The sequence below is a fragment of the Centruroides vittatus genome, unplaced genomic scaffold (genome assembly GCF_030686945.1).
Source record: "Centruroides vittatus isolate TY-2023 unplaced genomic scaffold, ASM3068694v2 scaffold_2520, whole genome shotgun sequence".
Taxonomy (NCBI): Eukaryota; Metazoa; Arthropoda; class Arachnida; order Scorpiones; family Buthidae; genus Centruroides; species Centruroides vittatus.
In genome coordinates, this window is record NW_027122689.1 from 773854 (window position 1) to 797563 (window position 23710).

At 40.0% G+C, this 23710-nt stretch overlaps 1 protein-coding gene across 1 annotated transcript; it reads right to left on the minus strand.

Moving 5' to 3' along the window:
- Positions 1-2792: 2792 nt before the first annotated feature.
- LOC136987521 (aminopeptidase N-like) lies at positions 2793-21488 on the minus strand. Its single transcript, XM_067285258.1, has 20 exons — positions 20890-21488; positions 20532-20684; positions 20178-20280; positions 19991-20111; positions 19765-19919; positions 19586-19699; positions 19387-19518; positions 19261-19326; positions 19125-19190; positions 12111-12277; positions 11549-11634; positions 9099-9229; positions 8954-9009; positions 8712-8862; positions 8568-8647; positions 8386-8499; positions 8157-8315; positions 7948-8085; positions 7812-7875; positions 2793-3029 (listed from the first exon to the last, which is right to left on the minus strand). The coding sequence occupies exons 1-20, from the start codon at positions 21450-21452 to the stop codon at positions 2865-2867; spliced, it is 2784 nt and encodes a 927-aa protein (XP_067141359.1). The 5' UTR covers positions 21453-21488; the 3' UTR covers positions 2793-2864.
- Positions 21489-23710: the final 2222 nt, after the last annotated feature.

Consider the following 23710-nt stretch of genomic DNA (forward strand, 5'->3'; position numbering starts at 1 on the left):
GGGGGAAACGCGTTTTTCGGCCATCGAATGTAATTTTTGCAAGTTTTAAAGAGCCAGAAACGTTGTTTGGAGAGGGACGGGTGAATCAATAAACGGGAAAAGCATTGTTTGGCCGTTACGTTACCAGGTTTAGTGACGCAACGAAATTATTCGAGCGCAAACAGGAAGCGCCTTTTTAACCGCGGGGTGGAAACCAACACCTTATTTGCAGCTGCCCGAAGGGATAAAATTGGTAAATTTTTCGTCTTTTCTTCCGATAAATGCGATCAAAGTGGGGTTTAATTTCCGAAGGCGTAAATAAAAGAGGAAGGAAACGGACGAGGTGAGTAAAGTAGAAGTTTGCTTGCCAACTGAAAATGGAAATATCGAAACGACGAATATACCAATGTGACGACGTGCGAGATAATAGACGCCTTAAAGCGCCAAGGACGCGGCTACGGCTACATGGAATAATTTAACCGTTTAACGGGCGACGTCCAATATCCTGTCAGGTTAAGACACCGCTTACGACTAAGCCCTCTCTACTCGGGCGCCGTCTTTTCCCACTCGCAATTCCGAAAAACGCCAATTTGGCTCCGGATCGACGCACCAAAATAGACAATTATTTATAGATTAAAGACAGTGGAACACCGGCTTGGTTTCGTCGACGCAAAAATTATTGTTACTCCCGACCGAAAGTATCGTCGGACGGGCCGTCAATTAAACTAAGTTTCGAATCATTCTCGGTCCGATTTTGGAGGTTACGAAGGAAACGCGAAGGAAGAGACCGGTGGCGCGGTTATTTTCGAAGGAGCGGGCGACGAACTCGAAGGACCGTCGAGGAAATCGCTACAAGCTGTTAACTTTTGACGTCGTCGGTCTCGGAAGCGGGTGAAAAAAGCGAGTAATTCGGAGGAAGCGTTCTTCCTACCGGGCCGAGAAACACCCGCCGTTGGACACCGTAAAGCCCAAACGGTTGGAGGAAAACGGAGAATTGCGTTCGTAGTTTAGGAATGGCGCCGGTCTTCGACCACAATTTCTTATCGTCTTAAATTAAGATTTCCATTACTTGGCCCGTCTGGTAAAATACTTTGGTTTCCCGGAGGGAAAGAGGACCGGACCGAAAAACGTATTTCCGAGTTAAGAAATGGTTTGCGGTCGTCGATCGTTTAATTATAATAGTTAAAGTAATAGGCTACGAAACGCCGGTAAGGGATTTTTCTCCTAAACAAATTCCATTTATGGTAAAAATTGCCGGCCAGTGGGGTGACGTCGTGGCGTCGCTAGTTCGTCGGACCAGAGAAAGAGCGCCAAATGGGGTGCGCTCTTTTCGTTATCCAACGTTTCCGTAGAATAGATACGAACTGTAAGAATAAGTTAGGCCGGAATTCCGCAATTCCCTCTCCCGAGACCATTTCCAACGGTTTTATTTTATTCGTTTATCTATTTCGACGTAATATTTAAAAATAGTTTTAGTTATTATTTTTAAGATGGCGCTTAAGTCGTTTCGGGTCGGTGGCGTTTAAGTCGGTGGGAAATTTTGTTCCGTTCGACGAAAAGCGGACGGACCGGACGTTGCCAAAAATGATCATTTTATTATAGACTTTTACGGAATAAAGAGTATGGAGAATTTTTGTTTATTCAAACGATACTTTGTGACTTTTCAATCGCCTTTGTTTTTTCAAATAACATTTTCGACATTCGTTATTATATTCTTCGGTGGTAAAAATCGTCGAAACGGTCTGGAATAGCGTAAAAACAGAGCGGTGACGACGGGTGGGAGGGCATTCCGGCGCGGGACGGAAGAAATTGTGGTTGCCGAGCTGGTTCGCATACGCGCGTTGTCTTTTATTATTTATAAACATCTATCCCGGAATTATACAAATACTGAATTATTAATCGTCGATAATGAATTTTTACCATTTTCTATTCCACCCAGCTCTCGTTCTCTTTACCCGCGACTCGTTACGGAAATGTTGTCGACTTTTTTCGTAAATAACCATAACATCAATTTGTAAAATTACACGAAAAGGAGGACTTTTATAATCCGACGCCTACCAATTTGAAAGATACGCTTCTACGTTTAATCCGTTCGAAATATTAGCGCCCGAAGTAGAGCGTGACGGACGGACGATACGCTAAATTATCGATTTTAACGCGTTAAAAGTGCACGTTCCGAAAGTACGATTATTCTTATATCGGTGATTTAGAAGAAAAGCGAAAACGATAGTCGAGTCGTCTTACGATAAAAGTGCAAAACGATTGAGTTCCGTAGTTTTACCATCGAAACAAAAAACTTTCCGGTTTTCGCCCTACCACGATAACGCGAAGCGGCATTCTTTGTTTATTCTCGCCCGAAATATCTCAATTTTTAATTATCGACCGGCGTTATTTGCGAAAACCGGAGAACTTACCTGGCGGTATTTATTCTCCACCCAGAACGGTCGTCGATCAATCCACTTTCCACTTTTATTAATGTATTAAACATACATAGCCCGATCCGCATACGCATTATCGGGTGAAGACCAGAGGTAACGGAATAACAAATCCACTGCCAAACGTTAGATTTTTTTGGAAAAGTACCTTCCGAAAGTAAGATTCCGACGACAGAAACTTGCGAATTAACGAAACGACGGGCCGCCGAGCGGAGCGAAAGGAGCGAAAGTTTACATCTCGGAGATTTCTCCTCTTCGCCCCCGCCACTACTTTAAAATGTATTACCGGGATGCATTATCGAGCGACACTTTCTCCAGTCCTTAAAACACTGGAAAAGTTTCCCGTCTCGGCGCAGAAACAGAACATTTCGATTAAAGTTTCTTTCCCATATAAAAATTTATTAAATTCTAAGGAGAGGTACTGTACATTAGAAGACGAAGAGGAACGAATTACATATCGGAGTAGAGACGGATGTTCCAGGATTGATGCTGCAGCCAGTCCTGAACCGGTTGGAAGTTGTTCTGCCTGGACTTCAACACTTTCTCTAAATTTGCGAACAGAACGGGTTCTCTCTCCCTCAGCGATTGGTTGTGGTTGTCGAAGACGTTCTCCAGCTGCCAATAATCAACTTTATAAGTCACCCACTAATCGATTATCCCGGTTTATTTTCCGAAAAATGATTCGATTCCGAGACTAAAAACGGTGGAAATATTACTCGAAATGCATTTCGGAACGTTTTATTCCTAGATGCGGTCCGAATATTTTTCATTCGTTCCTTAACCTCTAGCCCGAATGCGCGATAAAAACGTCAACTTCCCGGCCTAATTAATTTAACGTTTATTAACTACAATTACGTAATCTAAAAGAGTATTTCGAGTTTTATTTACGTCTTGTGTTTCGTTACTACTTTAGTATTGCGCTGGGCCGATTCAAATTTCGTTTAGCTCGGAAGTACGGAAATTTGGAAAATTTCGAACTAAATCCACTTTTCTACGGAATTAAACGGTAAAAGTCCTATTTAGCCAATAATTTAAAATGATTATACTCGGTCGACGAAAGAAAGATACTTTTAAAAATGTCGTTACGATTGTTACCTTTTGCCGGTTTTTATCACGCGTAATTAAAATAGATATTCTACCTCACGACATATTTTTATTTATATTTAATTATTCCCACTCAAAATTTTCGTAACGTCAATCATTGTAAAAGGTTAACGAAGGTAAAAAATCGATTCGTTTTATATTATCTCGGACAAACTATCAATACAGAGGTTCCTATGTTAATCGGTCATTCGTAATATGTTCTGTATCGAGAGGCACAGGAGACGACACTGTCGGTTTCCACCTAGGTGGAGTTACTATGGCCGAAACCGACACCGATTTCCTATTTTCCAGTGGAAACCCATTTTTTAATACCTGTTCGAATCATACGGAATAAATATTTTTATTTAGATTTGGGTCCGACGATGCATCTAGCAGAAGTTAAGCGCGTCGGTATTTTTTACTTCGACAATTTTGCGGTGTAACGTATACCCCGACAGACCCGACTCGTCTACATCTACGTACTAATAATAATAATACAACCCCTCCGCATAATTTTCCCATCACCCGGAATACGACCTAGCAGGGCAGTTATAAACAAAATTGAAGAAAAATGTTCTAGGAATAAAATTCATTTTTAACATACACTCGGTACAAAATGATTTTCGTAAGAATTAAGCTTCGGGTGTTTTTCTGTACGTATAGCTTTATAGAATTAAGCTAATGACTGCGTAGACACGAAAATATTACAACAAAAAGTATATAAAGTGGGATTATCTTCTTATCTATCTAATAGAAACTACTATTTCGGGGTAAATAACTCAATATCTAAATTCTTCCATACTAACGTAGGAGTTCCACAAGAATTCATATTAGGATCTTTATTCTTTAGTTTAACCATTTAAATAAACGACATATTAAAGATTATTCCCGAAAACAACGTCGTAATGCACGCAGATAACATCGTAACAACCTACGCAGACCGGAATTCCCAAACAATCGAAGAAAATTTAAACTCTGTGTCAGCCAAACTAAGTGTCTATATGGAAAATCATAACTTAAGTATAAATGAGAACAAAACATAATATATCTTTCTGGTAAATAGAAATAAACTAGTAGAATAGACGAATAGAAATAAGAATTAATAATATACGTATCAAAAGGGTGAATAGCGCAAAATATCTAGGTATCGAAATAGATGAATGTCCGCTTATGTTGACAGTGTTACGCTTATATCATATATGCATGGAACCTAAATTAAGATACGGCATTTTCATACGGAGTACAGCTTCAGACTTCGAGTCACACGGAGCAATTTTATCAGAGCATTACGCAATCTACCTTATAATTCTACCGTCACTTTATATTACCGCCAGAATAACATGGAAGAAATACGTGCGTTATATAAAAAAACAAGTTCTTTTAAATAGTTTTAAGTTAATTAAAGTTTGCAAGAAAAATCTTTTATTAGTAACTGCTAAAAAATACTACCCACCTTCTAAATACAACTACGGATGGAAAAACGATCGGCCGAACTACGTCGATTTACCAAATGATATATAATTGGAAGGCTTTAAGAGAAGAACAAAACATTTGAAAATCTATAAACACTGTAAAGATTATACGTAAAGCTTGAATTATGTTTCATTTTGTACGTTGATTGTTTTATTTTATTTAATTTTTACTTACGCCGTATTTGTATTTTGTTAAGACACTCGACAAAGGCTTATGCCACAGTGGCGTAAAATTCGTAACCGTTTCAATTACGAACTGGTTATTCGTTATTTCCGGTGCGCGATAGCCATCGGCTAGTTTATCGACCGAGAACAAACGTTATAAATTGTTCTTTTATCGTAATTAATTGTTTAACGATTGCCGAAGACGACGATTTTCGTTTTTATTTAATAAAAAGTCGACGTTACGAGTTACTATTTTTAGTCGAAATCCGCATTGTTTCGTGTTGTAACTAATAGAATATACGGCACTGTATATAAAAACTGTTTAGCGAAGACCGGAGAAACGGTCAATGCTTAAGCTTTCCACGGTCCTATCTACAGTAATTGCGCTAGTAAATATTTTTCCATCGAGGCTTTTATCTACCTTTAAGGCCCTAGATTTTTTATATTTGAAAATTAAATATTTTTATACATTTTTATACATACGCCGTCGTTCGACATTATCTTTACGCGTGGGATAGTCACCAACGGTGTTCGCCATTATCCCGAGATGGTTTACCGTAGCTTTTATCGAGTTAAGCTGGAGTCACACTTACAGAAAAACACCACCGAAAACCGAAAGCGATGACGCCACCGAGTTAAACGTCACCGAGGTGGCTCCCGAGCTGCCCGAGGCCGAAAACGAGAAACCCAGCTGCCATTTTGACACCTTCCTCGACGGTTACGTCGCCGCTGGTGATATGAACCGACACTCTAGATGGCGAAGATGTTTCTTTTCTTTCACGATTTTACGTGCGAAACACGGAATTTCACACCGAACGGAAAATTGCTATTACTGTTACGTAAGATTTTTTTTCTGTAAAGCCGAAGTCACCCATCAGAGCCGTTCCGAACCAAGTGCAGAGCTGGCGAACGGTTCGCCATCTCTGCACTTTTTCAAAACGACTCCGATGGGGGCAAACATCGCATTTATACCATAGTTTATTTTGGCCAAGGCTCCCGTACCGACGTTCGGTTATTTTTATTGCAGAAACATTATTTCAAAACGTAATATAAACATTATACTTTGAGTGATGTATCGACAATGATCACGTCTTACTCTTCGTAGCAGCATTTGCCGAAAAGATTTCGGGGGAAAAAATCTGCACTTCAAAAATAAGACGATCTTCGCAATTATTCGGTCAAAGATTTCACCAACGACAATTAAAAAATTCACACGAATTCGCCAACTCCGTGTAAGGAAGGCGCAGTTTTCGCGGAATAGAAACGACGGGTTGACAATTGAAGAAAAGTTTTTAATAAATCCGAGACAAACTACTATGGCGGTTTCGATAACATTATCTCTAATTTTAGTCGGATTATTTCGTTTTCCGCGGCGTGGTAGGTCTTCTCCGATATTTATTTTAATACCGCGATGTATTAAAATACACAATACGAATTCTTGATAAAGTAATCTACCGTAATAAACGATGCCGTACAGTACGTACAATATAAACAACACGATAAAATTAGTTGACGAAACTTGATTTTTCGGAGGTAAATGAAAACTCGGAGGCAGGCCGTCGTGTGCTTTTTGTAGCATTTTCCCGGTAAGTAGCGAAACGAAGGAACTAAAATTAGAAATAATGTCATCGAAGCGGAGATAATTGTTTGTCTTAAATTTATTTTCTTTAATTTGTCAAATTCGTCACAATTTTGTAGTAAATGGCCGAAACGTTTTTCCGTTATCGCGCGTGGTTGGCCTATTGACCAACTTCTAATCGTCGGCGGCGGAATTAATTGCAGCTTATTCTTGAAATGCATAGTTCTTTGCAAAATATTTTCTGTAAATGGTGCAACGGGAGTAAAAATAAAAGAAAATTACGAAAATATATTACTCACCCGGACGGGCGTTCTTACAAGGAAAGCGTTAAAAAGCACAAAATGCGGATCGGTCACCGCAGTTTAATTCCGAATGGGATCAAAACACGTCGCTGGCGTTACTGTAATCGATCACTACCCGATATCGTTTATTGGGCTATATTCGAGCACGTAGTAAATCCAAAATGTCTCGCCATTTCCCCCACCCTCCCCTATACGAGTATGCAGAAGATTCGCGTCCATCGACCGTTAAACATTAAATTCGATTTTTCCAGTTGTAGATTTAAACGGGAGTTATCGGTTAAATCTATTATAATAAAAATTTACTTCTCTACATCGTGCGAGGAAAACGTTAAAGTTGCCGGCATCGTCCAGTCCTTTTGCCGAAATTTTAACACCTTTTAGGCAATTCGGTGAAATATTAGACAATGTATTTGGCCCAAAAATACTATTGTGTAATTATTAAAAAATCACTGGCAAACTTTTAAACCAGAAACTGCCAACGGATAATCGACGGCGCCGACTTCGCTCGTTGGCACCGGATACGTTATGGCGAATTAGAGGAAGGGGTGTACTAAACTTATTAAAATTTCGGCCAAGTCCGGGCGTGCCTCGGTTAGACCGAGAACCCGGCCGGGCGATGCGGAATAAAACCGAGCTTCCCCGAGTCGGTAAACATTTGTTTACGGGCCACGTTCCCTATCGTTTACCGTAGATATTGGCAGCGACGACGTGGTAACGAATTTAACGGGTCTACTTGTTCCAACGATTTATAAATAAGGCGAGAGAAATCTGTGGGAAGAAAAAAATCGCTTCTTACCTCTTGCAATTCTTTGATGTTTTTCATGGAATTAAATATGGTCGTAACCGTGGAATTATAATATCTAAAGTAAAAAATTAGCCTTTATAACTTCTGGTTTTTCCAGCCGACGGCTTTATTGCGAAATAAGACTTACTTATTTACGATCGTCTCCCAGTTATTGTCGACGAAATCGAACAAACAAGTCCAGGCTATTTCGTTCTCCAAAATGCTTCTGAACAACCCCAGTACGTCTTCGGAATCGAACCCGGATTTCAAGAGCGATTCTAAGTATCTACGATTCGAAATACCGACGTTAGCCCACTTTCCGAATGGGAAAAGAAAATCGTAAAGTGGGAAATCGACCTGTTAATCTGCGAGACGTTGGTGGAGCACCCCAGAGCGTAAGTCAGCTCGTTGTTCTTCTCGTATTCCGACAGAAGTTGCACCACGTTGTTCCAATCCGACGAGTCTCCGTGACGAACGGCGGTGCAAAACACGGTTTGAACCACCAGCGAAGACGATCTGTTACGAATTATATTCGAAAAAAATAAACTAACTCGTCAAAATAATGCGAAATATCGAGCCATTATACTTATTAAAGTGCTCTTCTTTCGCCATCCAAGATCTGTACTTCTCGGCCGCGCTTTCTAAACAGGGAAGGTACTCGTAACTGCAAGTTCTATAAATCAGTTCTCTCCTCAAAAATCTAACGGCCAGAGACGAGGAATTTAGTTCGGATCGGCACGATTGCCGCAAATCGACGGAGACACTTACTTAATTTCGTAACTGTCGTCCTTTCTTTCTTCCCAACCCAAATATTCGTAAACGGAACCCAAGATGAAATGCACGTAATTCTGACGACGAGGAAAACGTTAACGGGATTAAGAAGACGTTTTGCCAATATAAAAGTCCGCTTACCTTCCACGTGTTAAATAATTTGTTATGTCGCACCATCTCGTGCACGTCGGACAGAGGTAAGTAGAAGAGAGCTTCTAGCACTTTGTGATCTTCTTCTTTCCTTAAGAAAAGGGACATTTCCAGAAGCGTGTCGTAATTTAACAGCTCGTCACTGCGGATATAAGCAATTTTATATAAATATCTATCCGATGACAACCGGAAAGCCAATTTTTCTCGACAAGACGTATAAATTACGTACTTACCGCACGAAATAGCTTACGTCCCTTAGTAGTTGCCTGCGATTGACGACGGGAATAACCTGCCAGAGTTAAAATACAGTAATAGGCGTCAGATACGAATCCGACGTAGCAAAAAGACAAAAAGATTTTGTACAAGTAAATTTCTCACCCGATGATCCTTCTGCAGTTGAGCGCTCAATAGTTTCCAGTTTTGCAGGTCGTAATTTACGTGATAATAACCGACTTGTCGAATATTGATTAAAATCCAATGTTCGCTCCCGGGAAGATTAAATAACGTTCCTAATGCAATTACCAGAGTAAATTACGTGACTTTTCTCGCCGTTTACAAAAGCAAATCGAAGTATTTTTAATACGATCAGAAAAAACAATTCGAAAACCCCCGGAAATATCGTTTATTACTTTTAATAATCGCGATTCTGTCGGATTACGGTCGCCGATTAATCATCTGGAAATGTACGAAATTTCAATGTCTTTGCTGGAAATCATCGGAAAGTCAATATTGTTACGAACTTTCGCCGCTATTAACAACACTTCGAAATTACCAAACAAGAAAAACATTCCATAAACTAAGACCACAAGAATCTTCCCCATCTTGGCAAAAATTGGGAAAGATTCAATAAAACCACCCGTTACAATATTTAATAATAGATTAAAGTTAACCGAATACTAATTTAGTGTTACGTAAATGATTCGCGTACTCATTTATAAACATATAAACAAATTAGAACTTATTTACGGTTACACTCTCGGCATTTTAATAAAAACTGTTTTATAATTTTGAAGCGAATAAATACTTATAACGACGAACAAATTACCTGACGTAAATCTTATTTAATTTTATATAAATTCAAAATAACGAAGTACCGGGATTTATTTAAAAACTCGCATAAACGTTTATCGTGTTTACTTTTCAGTAAAAGAAATCAAGCGAAAGTATAATTTTGGATAAATTCGTAACGAACGGACAAAGGAAACTTTGGAAGCGATCTCTTCATTCGTTTCTAGGAATTTCGTTTTTCTCCCAATGTACAGTACAATAGAGAAAGGTTTTTCCACCGTTTTCTCAACGCCGACCGGTAAAATTAATGAATCGTTTTACGTGGACCAACACATTGAATATACAATATTAAAGACAATAACTATATCGTGTTTAATAGTATACGTCTAACCATCCGAGTACCCGAAATACATTCTCTATATAAAACATCGTCACAATGCCGGGCTGCAATCTTTAACCGTATTTTTAATTTATTTCATTTAAAACGTGTGCTCTCCGCCTCAAATTAGTACCGTAGTCTTGCCCCCGTACATCATACTTTTCCTTTAACGATAGAGTCGTGTCGGTCATCTATCTAATACCTTTCGAGAGAAAATTTGAATTTAAATAATGTGACTTTCGGTCTGCGTGGGAAATTAGTATATAGTTAATCGGGGTCTCCTGCCTCTAAAGTTTTCATATCTGTATCTCGGATTTCATCTATCTAACTCCGTTCTCGAGACGGGCGGACGACAGTGGAAATTTATAAGTCTACAAGTTTTGAAATTGCGACCGAATGAAAGCCGTTATTGAATATTTCAGTTTGGTCATTTAGTGGTTGCTACAAACCCTTTTAATTATAGCCGTAACTGATAGAAAAACCGTTTAGTTTAATGTACAGCTTATCGAGGGTTACCGTACAAGCGACTCAATTACTGTTTAAATGTCACTCGTAATCGACTGAGCCAGCTTCGGTACGGTCAAATATTTTTCTGCGGATCGGAGATTGAAGAACACCGCGATAGAGTGTGACTTCGTCAGCGTGGAAATGATGGCAACGTTTTACTTCGGTGGGTTGCGACTTTTAAATTTGGTTATTGGAATGACGCCCGACAACGATTATAGAGTTAACTGGAAGAAAGGATAAAGAACTAGTGGAAAGGTATAGCCTACTTCTAGTCTAAAAGATAGACATTTTGTTGCCAACGATTAGCCCAGGCGTGGCCAACGGTTTTTGCCCCCGGGCCGAATTGGAAAGAAACTTTTTTCACGGGCCGAACGAAATATTAAAATTTAAAAAAATGTTAAATACAAAAACGTTTCATTTAAGTAAATAAATGTTTAGAGATATTAGTATTACATTTCTAGCAAAGCACACGAATTACTAAGTTAAATTGAATATCACTTGTACAGTACAGTACATCTTGAATTACTGTCTACCATACATTGTTTTATGATAAATATTAATATTTTAAATTTATCATTTTTTTTTAATTCTGTCACTATCATACAGACAAATACAAAAGTTGTAAATCTCTACAATGAAATTAAAAAAAAAAAAAAACGAAGTATTGCGAATTCATTAGACCAATTATTGGAAGTAGCTAATATTGAAAGATTAATCGCGGGCCGCATAAATTCATCAAGCGAGCAGTATGTTGGCCATGCCTGGATTAGCCCATCGCTCTATCGTTTATCCGAATAACATTTGGCTATACGAAAGTGTAAAACGAAAAATTTCGTGTTGCGACGGAAAAAATTAACCGAACTTTTCCGTTATTTTAATCGATTCCGAGAAGATTTAGAAGAATCGCCTTATTTATTGGGAAATTATACTTTACCTTTGATGGTTCCCAACCATTTCCTAACTTTAGGAGTCCAATCGGGATTTCTTCCGTCCGTGTACGTCAGGGGAATCTTCCACACGCTGAGAAAAAAATTTTCATTTTCACCCTTTGTACGGAATTCTGTCTAAGAAAATGGTTGCGCGAATCGGTTAATGGAGAAAAGTACGAGTCGGAAAAATTTGATTTTTGGTAAAAGATCTCCCCAGCTGTTGCTACAACGCTAAAGTTTCGTTCTTCTACCGATTAATTGGTCATTCAAAATTAAATATACCAACCACGTAAACCGCTACTTACCTTTTCGTTTCGGATTATTCTCCGGAGTAATTAGCTACCCACGGAAATAATTCGTAGTTCGAACGACAAAGATAGAAGACGACTACAAAATATAGACAATTTGAGCCTTAAATTGAAAGCAAAATTTTAAAAGTACGACCGAAAGAAGGGAAAACAATTTCCGAGTGGAGAAATATTTGTTTGGTCATCGTAGAGTTTTGAGACGGGAAGTAATGAACGAAAAACGGACGAAAATTATTTCAAAGTGTAAAACAATAGTTACCTGAGGAAGTTCTTATCCTTGACGTGTTTGGTCAAACAAGAGGTTTGAGTGAGGAGAGCCCTTCCGTTGTCGTAGTCCCTGACCGCGGTCACCACCGGATATCCGCGATTGTGAGTCCAAGATTCCATAATGCGCCCGATCTGGATGGCTCTCTCTTTCGGTTGAGCCTGAATATTAAAGTCCGAGTTAAATCCAAAGTCTTACAATTTAAGTCGGAGAAACTTATATTAAGCGAGAGTTCCTTCGCGCTTCCTCTTCAAAAAATGTTAAGAGTTTTATCCAGAAAGAGAAAAAGCTTTACTTTTTTATTTTTTCAGTTTAGACCGAGAGTAGCTTCCTCCCCAACAACGTACGGTACGGTACGTTCGCTGTATTAGCCAACCTACTGTATTTAAAGTACTGTACAGTACGTAGAACGAAAGAAAAAGTTGTTATCGATTAGACGTTGGCCACGTGACTTTAAATAAGAAACTAAAGGTTATCGGTAATTTAACCTTTTTCGTCACTTCCTATGGCAAATACTCCCTCGATATTATTTATACGAAGTAACTTTCCTCGGCCTACGTCTGATCACGGTTACGCAACTAACGGCTTACGCTCGAATGACATATTTGAAACGTAATCGGGCCGGCTTATCTCCGGGAAGCTAAAAATACAAAAGCACTTGCGGGATTTTTTCGTCTCGCCCTCTACAAAAACAAGCAATAATTTACAATTAAACACGGAAATAATGAAAGCAAGATAAACTGTTAACCGCGATACACTCGGTTACTATTTACCGAAAGGACTGTCCGGAATTTCGGCTGGCGCGTAAGGAATAATTTAATCTTTGGCAATTTAAGTGTTCGACAAAAATAGAACTCGTCGGTTGGAAAATTTTACTTTACTTTCATAAAGTTTATTCGTAAATAAACGTAATTATTAAGAATTTAGGTACATTTTGCTTATCCGACTTGGCAGTCGACGAACGAAGATCCGAGTTATTTAAATAACGTATAATTGAGTCGCTTTATCTCCGAATTACTAAATTTATTTGTTTTCAATTATTGCGCGCCTTTATAAATTAATTATTATATTATCCAGCTAATCATCGACGTCATCGACGGGTAGATTTTGCTAACGACTTTAAGATGCGGGGAAAGTAGTTTACTTCGATATTAAATGCGAAACGCGTTTTAGAATGTGGAGTAAACTAAATGGGAATAATTGAATGGTTGACATTTACATATCGTCTTTCCCAGATGGGTGGTAAATTTGACCAAGTACGAATTAATATAAAAAAAAAAGAAAGTAACAAAAGAGCCGTTATTGTTTCTGACATAAACGTTACTGCCGCATCATCCTTCCATTAATTCTCCAGTTTACTCTTTTGAAACCAAAACAAAGCGCGTATTAATCCATAATGAGCCGCCAGGCGGAAAAAATTCAGTAAGAAGCCATTGTTAATAAGTTACAATTAAATGATTACTTTTTAAGAATAAATCGTCTACCGAATTACAGAAAGAAAACCGGTTCGGGTTTGGATTTTACCAAATTCCTGTATTTAAACCATTTATTTAAAATTATCAAATATATTATGATATTTTTATTTAAATAATTTTTCCTGGGTCATTAAATATAAAAATAAGTTTTAAGAAATTTCTAAGATATTCGGAAATGCGCAACTAGATATTGTATACACGATAACGTAACGAAAATCTGTCTAGAAGCGAGAGGGCGAGTTTTTCATGGCGTTTCCGATCGATTCTCAACTGCAAAAATTAAAACGAAGTCGGACATTCCTTTACGGTTCCAGGCAAATAGAATTTTCGCCCAGAAACTATTTGTTTTGTTTAGTAAGAGTAGATCCAAAATGGCGACTAGAGCTGGCCGAACACCGCATCCGATCGAAACCCTTTTTATCAACGTAAACGAATTTCGTCCGCGGACGCTAGTACTAAGATTCTCATTTAGAGTTTGGCAGATTTTTTTTTCCGACGGTATCGTAATAATATTTGCGAGAAACGTGGTAAATAATTGATACTGCCGAATTAAACGTATTCGTTTATCGTCGCCGATCGTTTCGTATAAAAGCAAAAGATAATCAATTGCCAAGGAAAGATTTCCGGCAAACAGAATCGAGGGCGCGTTTGCCACCGCACAAGCGCAATAAACGAAAGTCGAGGTTGCGGCCTCACCTTTTCCGAATCAGACAATATATTCCGCTTTTGGGGAAAGTACCACCCAATTCGAATTAGTCGGCGGGAAGCTTAAATGGCGCTATCGTGTCCTTTCCTGCATTCCGATAATCGAGCGGCCAATGACACGAAATACCCTCCACGTAAAAGAATGTCGTTAAACCCGCGCCGCAGTCTTAAGGGTCGAGTTATAAACTCCGTTTCGTATCCGTATATTCCGTAAGAAAAGTTTGGATCGATCAAACTTTTACGGCAGGAATACGCAGAATTGACCAACTGTGCGCTAAGTCGCCATCAGTCGATGTACTGTACAATCGGAAGTTGTGCCGGAAGCAACCGACGAAACTTTGACAAATGGATGGAAACGTAACTTTTGACCGACAATGCCGCTTCTGAATAATATAAAATTTTAACATAGTTACTTTTGTTATAAAAAAAAAAAATAGAAAAATGATAAAATGAATAAACAATTATAGTATTAGATCTGGCAACATGAGCCGATGATTTTGCGCATGCTCACGATGGACTGCTTCGTAAACCGTAAAAAAATTTGTTCCTTTACGGCAGTGGTTCTTAACCTGGGATGCGTGCACCCTCGGGGGTGCGAGAGAGCATTTCCAGGGGTGCGAGAGAAATTTCAAAAATTAAAAAAAAAAAAAAAAAAAAAAAAATACGAATGAGACGAACGTGTTCTCTACAAACCGGGGTAACCAGCAACACGGGTACCCCCACTTCTTCACTCTCTACCATCTCACTTCTACACTTTCTACTCTACAGTCTCTCAGTACATGCAGTTAATGTAGTCACATTGTCACGTGCAGTACAGAAACTAGTTGAGACGTGTTCGCAACCTCGAATAAGAACGTAAACGAGGTTTGTAACAATAGCGAGGTTGAGGCCGAAGTTTTAAACGCGAAAACGTGTACGTCGGACGTTCGGCGCCGCTTTCCTGTAAGCCTAGAAGTTTGACAATGGTGTTCGGAAAGTCAGTGAAATCTTGCTCGACATTTCAAACGCCATTATCAAACTTCTTGGCTTACAGGAAAGCGGCGCCGAACGTCCGACGTACACGTTTTCGCGTTTAAAACTTCGGCCTCAACCTCGCTAATATTTACAGGTAGCCCCGTATAACACGGCACTTCTATAGCACGGATTCACTCTAACACGGTTCGAGAATTGGGTAAAACCCTCGCACAACAAATAAACATATTTTTTAAGGGGGTGCAAGAGCTTATTTTCAGATTCAAGGGGTGCTGACTACTAAAAAGGTTAAGAACCGCTGCTTTACGGATACGGAAAAGGCCTTACGGTAGTTTATAACTATTGCTATAGATATCTGGTGTAGCAAACATTTACGAATACGAATACTATTATGTTACGGAGTTTATAACTCGACCGTAACAGTTTCGGCAAAATGCGCGTTGTCATCGTCCAGACCCTCCGACTTCACTGTTTACGTTTTCGCAACGGGGGCAAAGTTGCTGTCTATTCGCCCGTGAAAAACAACAAAGCACAAACAATCGTGACAGCGGTGTAATCTCGATCACTTCCAGTAGCTGTGCACGTGCAAAGTTCTGGTATGTTCGTACCTCGCTCGTTTAACACGTTGAAATCGTCCTCACATTTTAAAAACAAAAACAGTTATAAAATAAATAAATAAATAATTACGAGTGATTATTATTGTTCTTTGGATGATGAGGCTAACGTTTGATACAAAGAAAAGCTTAAGCGATTTAACGTGGAGTGGCCCGATCTCTTAGACGTTGAACTACACGATCTCGTTAGCAGCGTAACCGCGAAATGGTCCAAAATTACTCTGTTCGGCCTTATCACCCAAAGAACAATAATAATCACTCGTAATTATTTATTTTTTATTTTATAACTGTTTTTGTTTTTAAAATATTAAGGCGATTACGACGTGTTAAACGAGCAAGGTACGAACATACCGCGCAACTAGCCTCGAAGTAACCAAAATTTCATGGCTGCCACCTTGCTTTGCGTTTTACACAACTGAATATGCATACAGTGCAAACTGCTTAGGCGACCCCCTGCATTCGACGGGACTGTTCAAAACGGGCAAAAATTCCTGGCACGGAATACTTTATACATAGAGTCTTCATATAAGTTACCCGCGTATAGAGGCCGGGCTATCTGCGTACTAGCAGATAGGCCCGGCGTTGCTCGGGCAAAAGTAACGATAGCGAAGATTAAGATTATTACGTTATAGTCACAGAAGAAAAAGAGTAATTTCATCAACAAACTAAATATTTCTAAAGAAAGGTCGAATTTGAAAATCGAATACGTTCTAACACATTACTCTTTTTCTTTTTTTTCCTCCAGTGCCCGTAAATCTTGCACGTCGCTTTCTCTCGTTCTTCATTGGTACTTAACACTTCCATTGTTGATGGAAGTGTTAAAACTTAATCCTGTCCCTCTCTCCCGTGGGGAAGAATTTCGAAAAATCCCTTCTTAGTGTGCGTTCTGGTGACGTACCCTGTGTACCAAATTTCAACTTTCAATTCCTAACCGTTTGGGCTCTGCGCTGATTATTATTATTATTATCAACTCGTCTCGATTATATATATAGATTAAACGACCACCTGTGTAACGCGACCGCGGGCATCGATTTTTGGTCCGAAACAACATATATTAATTGTAATAAGCGACCACTTCCGCGAATATATCTAGTCTAAACTAGTGTTCGAACCCATCTCAACAACGTTTCCCCCTCCTAATATAACGAATTAGTCTAAACTCTTGTTCGAACCCACCTCGGGCACTTCTCCCACTTTTGAAATTAGGTGCAGGTGTTAAGGAATTAGTCTAGCAACAAAGGAAATTCATTTAAGTTTGTTCGAAATCGTCGGAAAAACGAAAGAAATGCAAAGCGCTGCCGTTAGACGATCGTGTTAAAGTTATCAGAGAAAGCGAAAGCGGTTTATCACAACCGCAATTAGCAGCGAAGTTTAACTGCGGGAAAACGAATTTTATTTTAACCTGGATCTATAGTATTTTCCTTGGGGGTATAAAATATTGTACACGATACTATTTATTTTACTTATTTATTTTTTTGACGCTCATGTACAGTACACGTGCGATAAATAGTTTCTGTATCAACCTATCTTATTTCCACGATAATTTTAGAAAAATAATGTCCAAGTAATTTTCGCACGCAAAATATTCAGAAAACAATAATAAATGCATTGATGCAAAAATCAGTTTTACAGGCAACTTTCCTTTTTTGATTCGGCCGTTGTCATTGGACAATCTCGGAATATAATGAAATCGTATTATGAAAAAAATAATAAAATCGTTTTATTATTAATTAATAATTTTTCTTGTTGTACTTAAGAAAATATTTAAAAATATAGTATTTTTTAAGTTAAAATAAGATTAAAAGTAACGAAAACCAAAACCGAAGTGACGGAGAGATACGTCCCGCTTCTATATCTATTATGTAATACACGTAACTGAAAGGCGAACTAAGAGAACAAAGTTGAATTAATTAAGTCGGAAAGAAGAAAGTGTGCATTATAATCGAGAAAATGCGAATACTGTATTAATATTTAAAATATTGGTATTAAATCTATCTTATAAAACCACCGCGACGCCTGTTAATCGAGTTATCCGATAAGAATAAAATTCAGTATCAGTATAGCTCTATCGTCGTAAAAATTCGCTTATTTTTGCTCACCTCCAGTTTTGCTTAACAGAAATGGCTAAAAAGTGTGCAAAATACGTACGAAAATACGATATTACAGCACCACCTGTATTGGACGACCACCTGTCTAAAAGACCACTTTTTGAAGAAACCGTGAGTGATCGCCATAGACAGGTTTTACTGTACCTATAAACGAAAACATGCTTCGTAATTAATTAATATAATACATATTTATACGTGACAGATATTTTCTGTTAACAGTTATAAACTTTGGGGACGTTCAAATACGACGTCCTGGCCGGGAAGGGGAGATGCGTACAAATTTTGTGACGAATTATGACAAATGATGGGGAATATTAGCAGAATGACGATGTTCCGAAGAATCTCAAATCTTTTTCCATTTGAAATAATCTTTTTTTTTACCAAAATCATTAGGCGGAAGTATTGTGGTGGACGATCGGGCGGCGAGTTACGGCTTATTTAAATATAGTAGGTGCACTTTAGTACAGGCGTCGTACTAAATACGCTGTATCTAATAAAACTTAACACGAAAGGATAATGACGAGAATTTTACCTATACGGGTAAATATGTTTGTTTAAGTTATGGCAAGGCAACACTCGGGCGATCTGCCTAAAGGGACGCCTTCCGGGGGGTCTTTTTAAGAGAAACTGGCCCTATTTAGGCGTTACAGACGTGGAGAAAACCCGGAAAATTCTATGTGGCCAGCCCGTCCGAGCGAGGCGCGAACCCACGACCGAACTCGTGTTCGGGATACAAAGACCCGCTCGGCCACCGGTGGACCCTACGGGCAAATATACCGCCGAAAGATATGCCCGGTACATAACTTTAGTGTGGGAGTTAATTAAGTTACTACCGTGTCATCACTCTTCTATGTAGATCGGCGAATTTCGCGTTCGCTTTTTTATTGGCCCATCTTTAAACTTAGCCCGGGGTTACGAATAAATTAATGTACCGTAAACGTTTTACCGAAATGCCGATTCGTAAAATCGTGGGTGGCAGACGAAAACACGCGGGGGTGTGTAAAAATTGGCGAAGAAATGTGACGGGAGGGAGTTAGGTAGTCGAAAAGAACCTAAAATCGGCGACCAGTTATTTGAACGGCATCTTACCTACTCGGAGAAAGTTATTTTGGAAAGGCATTCTTTATTACTTACTTGAGTAAAGTGTCTCCAGAGATCGTTTTCTTCCACGCTGTCGAAAGACTTCTCTTTCAAATAACTCTAAAAATACATGTCGAAGCAATTATCGAGCAGAAAATTCTGGGTTTGGGTTCTCCACGCATCCTCTTACCGATAAACCTCTCCAAAAGGTTTCGTTTCCCAGGACGTGATGGACCATTCTGGCGATCATGCCACCCTTGAAAGAAAGGCCATTTTATTCGAGGGCCGATCCGAACTAGAGAAATATTTTTCTTACCTTTTTGTAAGTGAAAGAGTTGAAGAGTCGAAAGAGTTTCGGCGTCCGATCGACTTTTTGAGAAACCGCGATGGAATGATCGGAGCAATCGTAAGCCACGATGTTTTCCACGCTTCGAACCAATCCGTCCACCTGAAACGTTTGCTAGCAACGTCCGCAAAACGTATTTGTAAGAGACGGCGGTCAACGCGCTACTTACCATATTCCACCCGGGTAGAACGGCGTCGACGGCGATACTCTCCAAGTAGGTGGCCAGACCTTCGCTCAGCCAAATATCTTGCCACCATTTGGGCGTCACCAGATTTCCGAACCACTGAAAAATTTCTCGACCAATCAAAATGCCAAGCTCCTACTTAAAGAGAAAGGAAACTTTCTTACTTGGTGACTAATTTCGTGAGCGATGATCCGAGAAGTAAACTGCTTTTCGGAATCGGCGTTAATCTCCGGATCGTAAAGAAGATTAGCGTCGTGATAAACGATCAGACCCCAATTCTCCATGGCGCTGCTTTTGTGTTCCGGCACGGAAACCATATCTGGTAATAAAATATACACGGTATACGTATGCCTAGGTTATCCTCGCAGGAAGGAGGAGATCCTCGGCTACCTAATTTAGGAAGAGAGTAAGGCACTTGCAAAATGTTTTCGAAGAATTTAATAAATTTCGGCGTCAACTCGAAAGCCAACTGCGTCCTATTTAGATTGTTTCTGGTGGTCCAGATAGCGAACTGAAAATACAGAAAGTCGGTCAGAAATCTCGTAGAACGGCAAACCCGCGAAGCAGAAATGCTTACTTTATCGTCCCCGTTTCTGTAAAAATTTCCCACGAATAGGGCCACCAAATAAGTCGACATTTTCACCGACGTTTGGTAAACGTCGGCCACCCAATCTTGGTCTCTGCATTTAAAAAATAATTCGATATTGTCGAGTCGAAAAATAAAAATGCGCGGAAAGACGGGAGCAGAAGTGTCTTATAAAAAAGAGGAGATAAGCCAGCCGATTCCCACGGCATATTAGAGAAACACCAGCGCAAAGTATCTAGTTACGCCGGAACATGTGGTGTCGCTCGACATTTCTTCTCCATTAGCCACTCCTTTTTTCCGCGGATTCGATTTAATTGCGTAATTTTTAGTTATTAAGTCATTTACCTGTCTTCCGATTTAAGTTTCGGCATGTTGGACAGCGACGTCATGTTTCTCCACCTGACGATGGTTACGTCGAAAGTCGCTTTCAGGGCAGGTTCGTCGAAACAAGGAAAACATCTTCGCGCGTCTACGGGTTCGAAATGAGTAACCGCCAAACTAAAACGAATAATACGTGCCTAATTACACATACGAATAAGCTCGGACGTACTTTTTCTATAAAGCTCGCGAGTTAACGTAAATATTCGCCATTACGACCAGTTGGGATACGAGAAAAAATACAAATAATTACCACACGCGTTAAACGGACATTTTTACAATTAAAGCAGTTGTTTCGGTAGACGAAAGTGCGTAGGTTACTTACTACTCGGTGGCACCGTCTTCCTGGTAAGACGACCAGTAGAATCCGACTTTGGAATCGTTGAGGACACCCGAGAAACGGAAGAAAATTCTGTAGACGTTACCCACTCGAAGACTTCGATCCAGGTGAAGAATCAAGAACTGATTTTCCTCGTCTTCCTCCAGCCATTCCACCGTCAGCGTGGAATTATCGTTCGAGTCCGTCACTCGAGTTTCGTCAACGGTCAAGTTGTTAGAATGGACGGTTACGTTTTTGGTGGGAAGCGCGCAGGTTACGGTGACCAACACGCTGCCCCGGAAAGTCAAATTGTGCGGAGCCAAGTACGGACGAATTTCCAGCAGGTAGTTTTCGGGCACCAGAGTGGGGGGCAAACGGAAGCCTCTCGGCGCTTTGGCGGACAAAAAGGGAAAGACCACGAAACCGAAAACCGCGGCGGCCACCAGCGCCGCCAGAGCCAGCAGAAAAACGGCCAGAAGGGTCACCCAGTGCCTCCCGACGAAATTGAAAGGGCGGAAGGGTGCTCTTTTCTCCTCGGCTCCCTCTCCGTCGTCCGAACACCCGTCCATGTTTACCGCTCGAATCTCTTCTCCGACCGAACCCGAAAAAACATTTTGGCCGCTTTTCCCATTGGCTGCGGCCGGTGACGTGGCCGACGCGTCGGATGGGGACGGAGAGACCTTGACTGCGTTAAGTGGCTTTCGTCCGTCCGGATTAGTTCTTTCCGTTGTGTCGCCCTTTCGACATCCACCTTCCGTTTTGCTGCAGTTACCGATCGTGTTTACGTTTCTGACGTCTGGCAAATATTTTGCCGTCACGAGGCAAAATATTTATTTTACATCCCGCTTTCTCCATCATTTCCATAAACAATATTAGAACGCCACTTACCTGTGTGCCGGGACCGACTTCGTCTATACACGATCTTTGGAAGTTTTAAAATGCTCAGATAAGAAATAAATGACGGTCGATCGGAGGGAGAGGCCGGAAAGCACCTGGGAAATATTCTAGACTCGATTTACGCCACTCACCTAGTCACTCTGGACGGGGAGGAAAGTATTCCGAGGTCGTTCCGTAAAAATACTAAACTAACGCGTTTAGTTCGGCGCTTTCACCTCTTACAAATCCCGGTCTTCGTCATTATTTTCCCCGCCGAACAAACCGGGCTTTGCCTGGTATTAAATAGAACCGACGGCAATTATAACTCGCTTTATACAGTTAAATATGCTTTAGGAATGAAAGATGGAAAACACATCTCGGGTTCTCGGGTCAAAAATCCAAAAAATACATATATATTTATTCGAAGGCACTTAAAAACATAAAACGTGTTTGTGTTACTTATCTGCGATTAAAAATGGAGTACGGAGAACCCCGTTATGAAGTTTTTGGAGCGATCGCTTTGAATAAACTTCTTGCCAAGAATTGTAAGATAGCAAATTATTATTTTTTATCTGTATAATCGATTTTATTTCGATATCAAAGTAAATATAACACAGACAAATAATCTTTTAATTTCTTTGCCCACGCCGCCGGGCACAGTCGGCTAGAGCGAGGGTAGGCAACCTTTTTTATAACGTGGGCCAGAATAAATTTTACGTTTCTTACGCGGGCCGTAGTAGTTAATTGACGCCTTCTTGTCACCTGTAATTTTTTAGTCTGCAAATACGAAATAAATGAAAAAAGAAGTTAATTACTACATTTATTTCTCTTATCGTTTTAGAAAAATTACAAAGAATTGGAAAAATAACTATTAATTAGTTAGTTATTTTTCCAATTTAATAATCTGTTAAAGTTCTCGCGGGTCGGATAGAAACGTTTAGCTGGCCCGCGAGCCGGGGGTTGCCCACCGTTGGGCTAGAGTACGGAGTGGCCTTTTGGCTCGTAAATGTTAAGATTCCGAAATGAAAATAGGAACGTCGGTTATAATGCCACGCTCTTGTGGCAAACAAACGAATCGCGACCCGACGTGTAGAACAAATCCGACAGTCGGTACATCGCAAATGAACAATCACCGGGAGCGTACGACCACATTGCGGCACGTAAAGTTAGTTTATGAATGCGAGTCCTTTCAAAATACTTCTCGATACGGTCTTTTAGTAACGGGTGGTTGTCTTTGTTCTCGAGAGACTCGGATGGTAGGTCCGATTCTTTGCTCCGTTCCTTGCTCGCATCTTACGTGGCAAAGCATCGGGCAGGCATAGACAAAGTGCCTAACCTAGGTAACGTAGCATAGTTGTAACATAGTAGAACCGAATATGGCGGGAAACGCGTCGACAGCTAACGGACCAGATAGGGAGTATCTCAAAACGAAAAGACCCCGGCTAATTTAGCCAACACCTGGGGTATGCGAGTGTTCCGTATACAATAAGGTTAATGTCTCGAGTTACTTTTATAAATGATAAAGTTACGGCGAGGATAGAGATTACGATTTTTCGACATAAACTTCTTGAATAGCTGGCAAGTAGCAAAAATTATAACTTAAACTAGTAAAACCCCTAGAATTCAGCGAAATAGACATCTGCCAACCATAGACGAAAGTTTCAAAACGTCTCCGACCGTCGTTCCTTACACAATTGCGGCCCTTTTCCGAAATAGAGGACGGTTACCATCAGAGGCCGGGCGGATAAGAAGCGGTCTACCTCTGCGGGAGACTCCAGTTCAGTCCAGATCCGAAACCTGGAAATTTTTCGGGATCGTTTGGGGAAATGCGGCTGTGGCAATACGCCGTATTAATGTATATATTAGATATAAGTTTAGTTTTAAGTTTTCTTTCTTCTTCCTTTTGTTTTCTCGAATTTTCTATTAACGTTCCTTCCTGTGGGTGAGACGT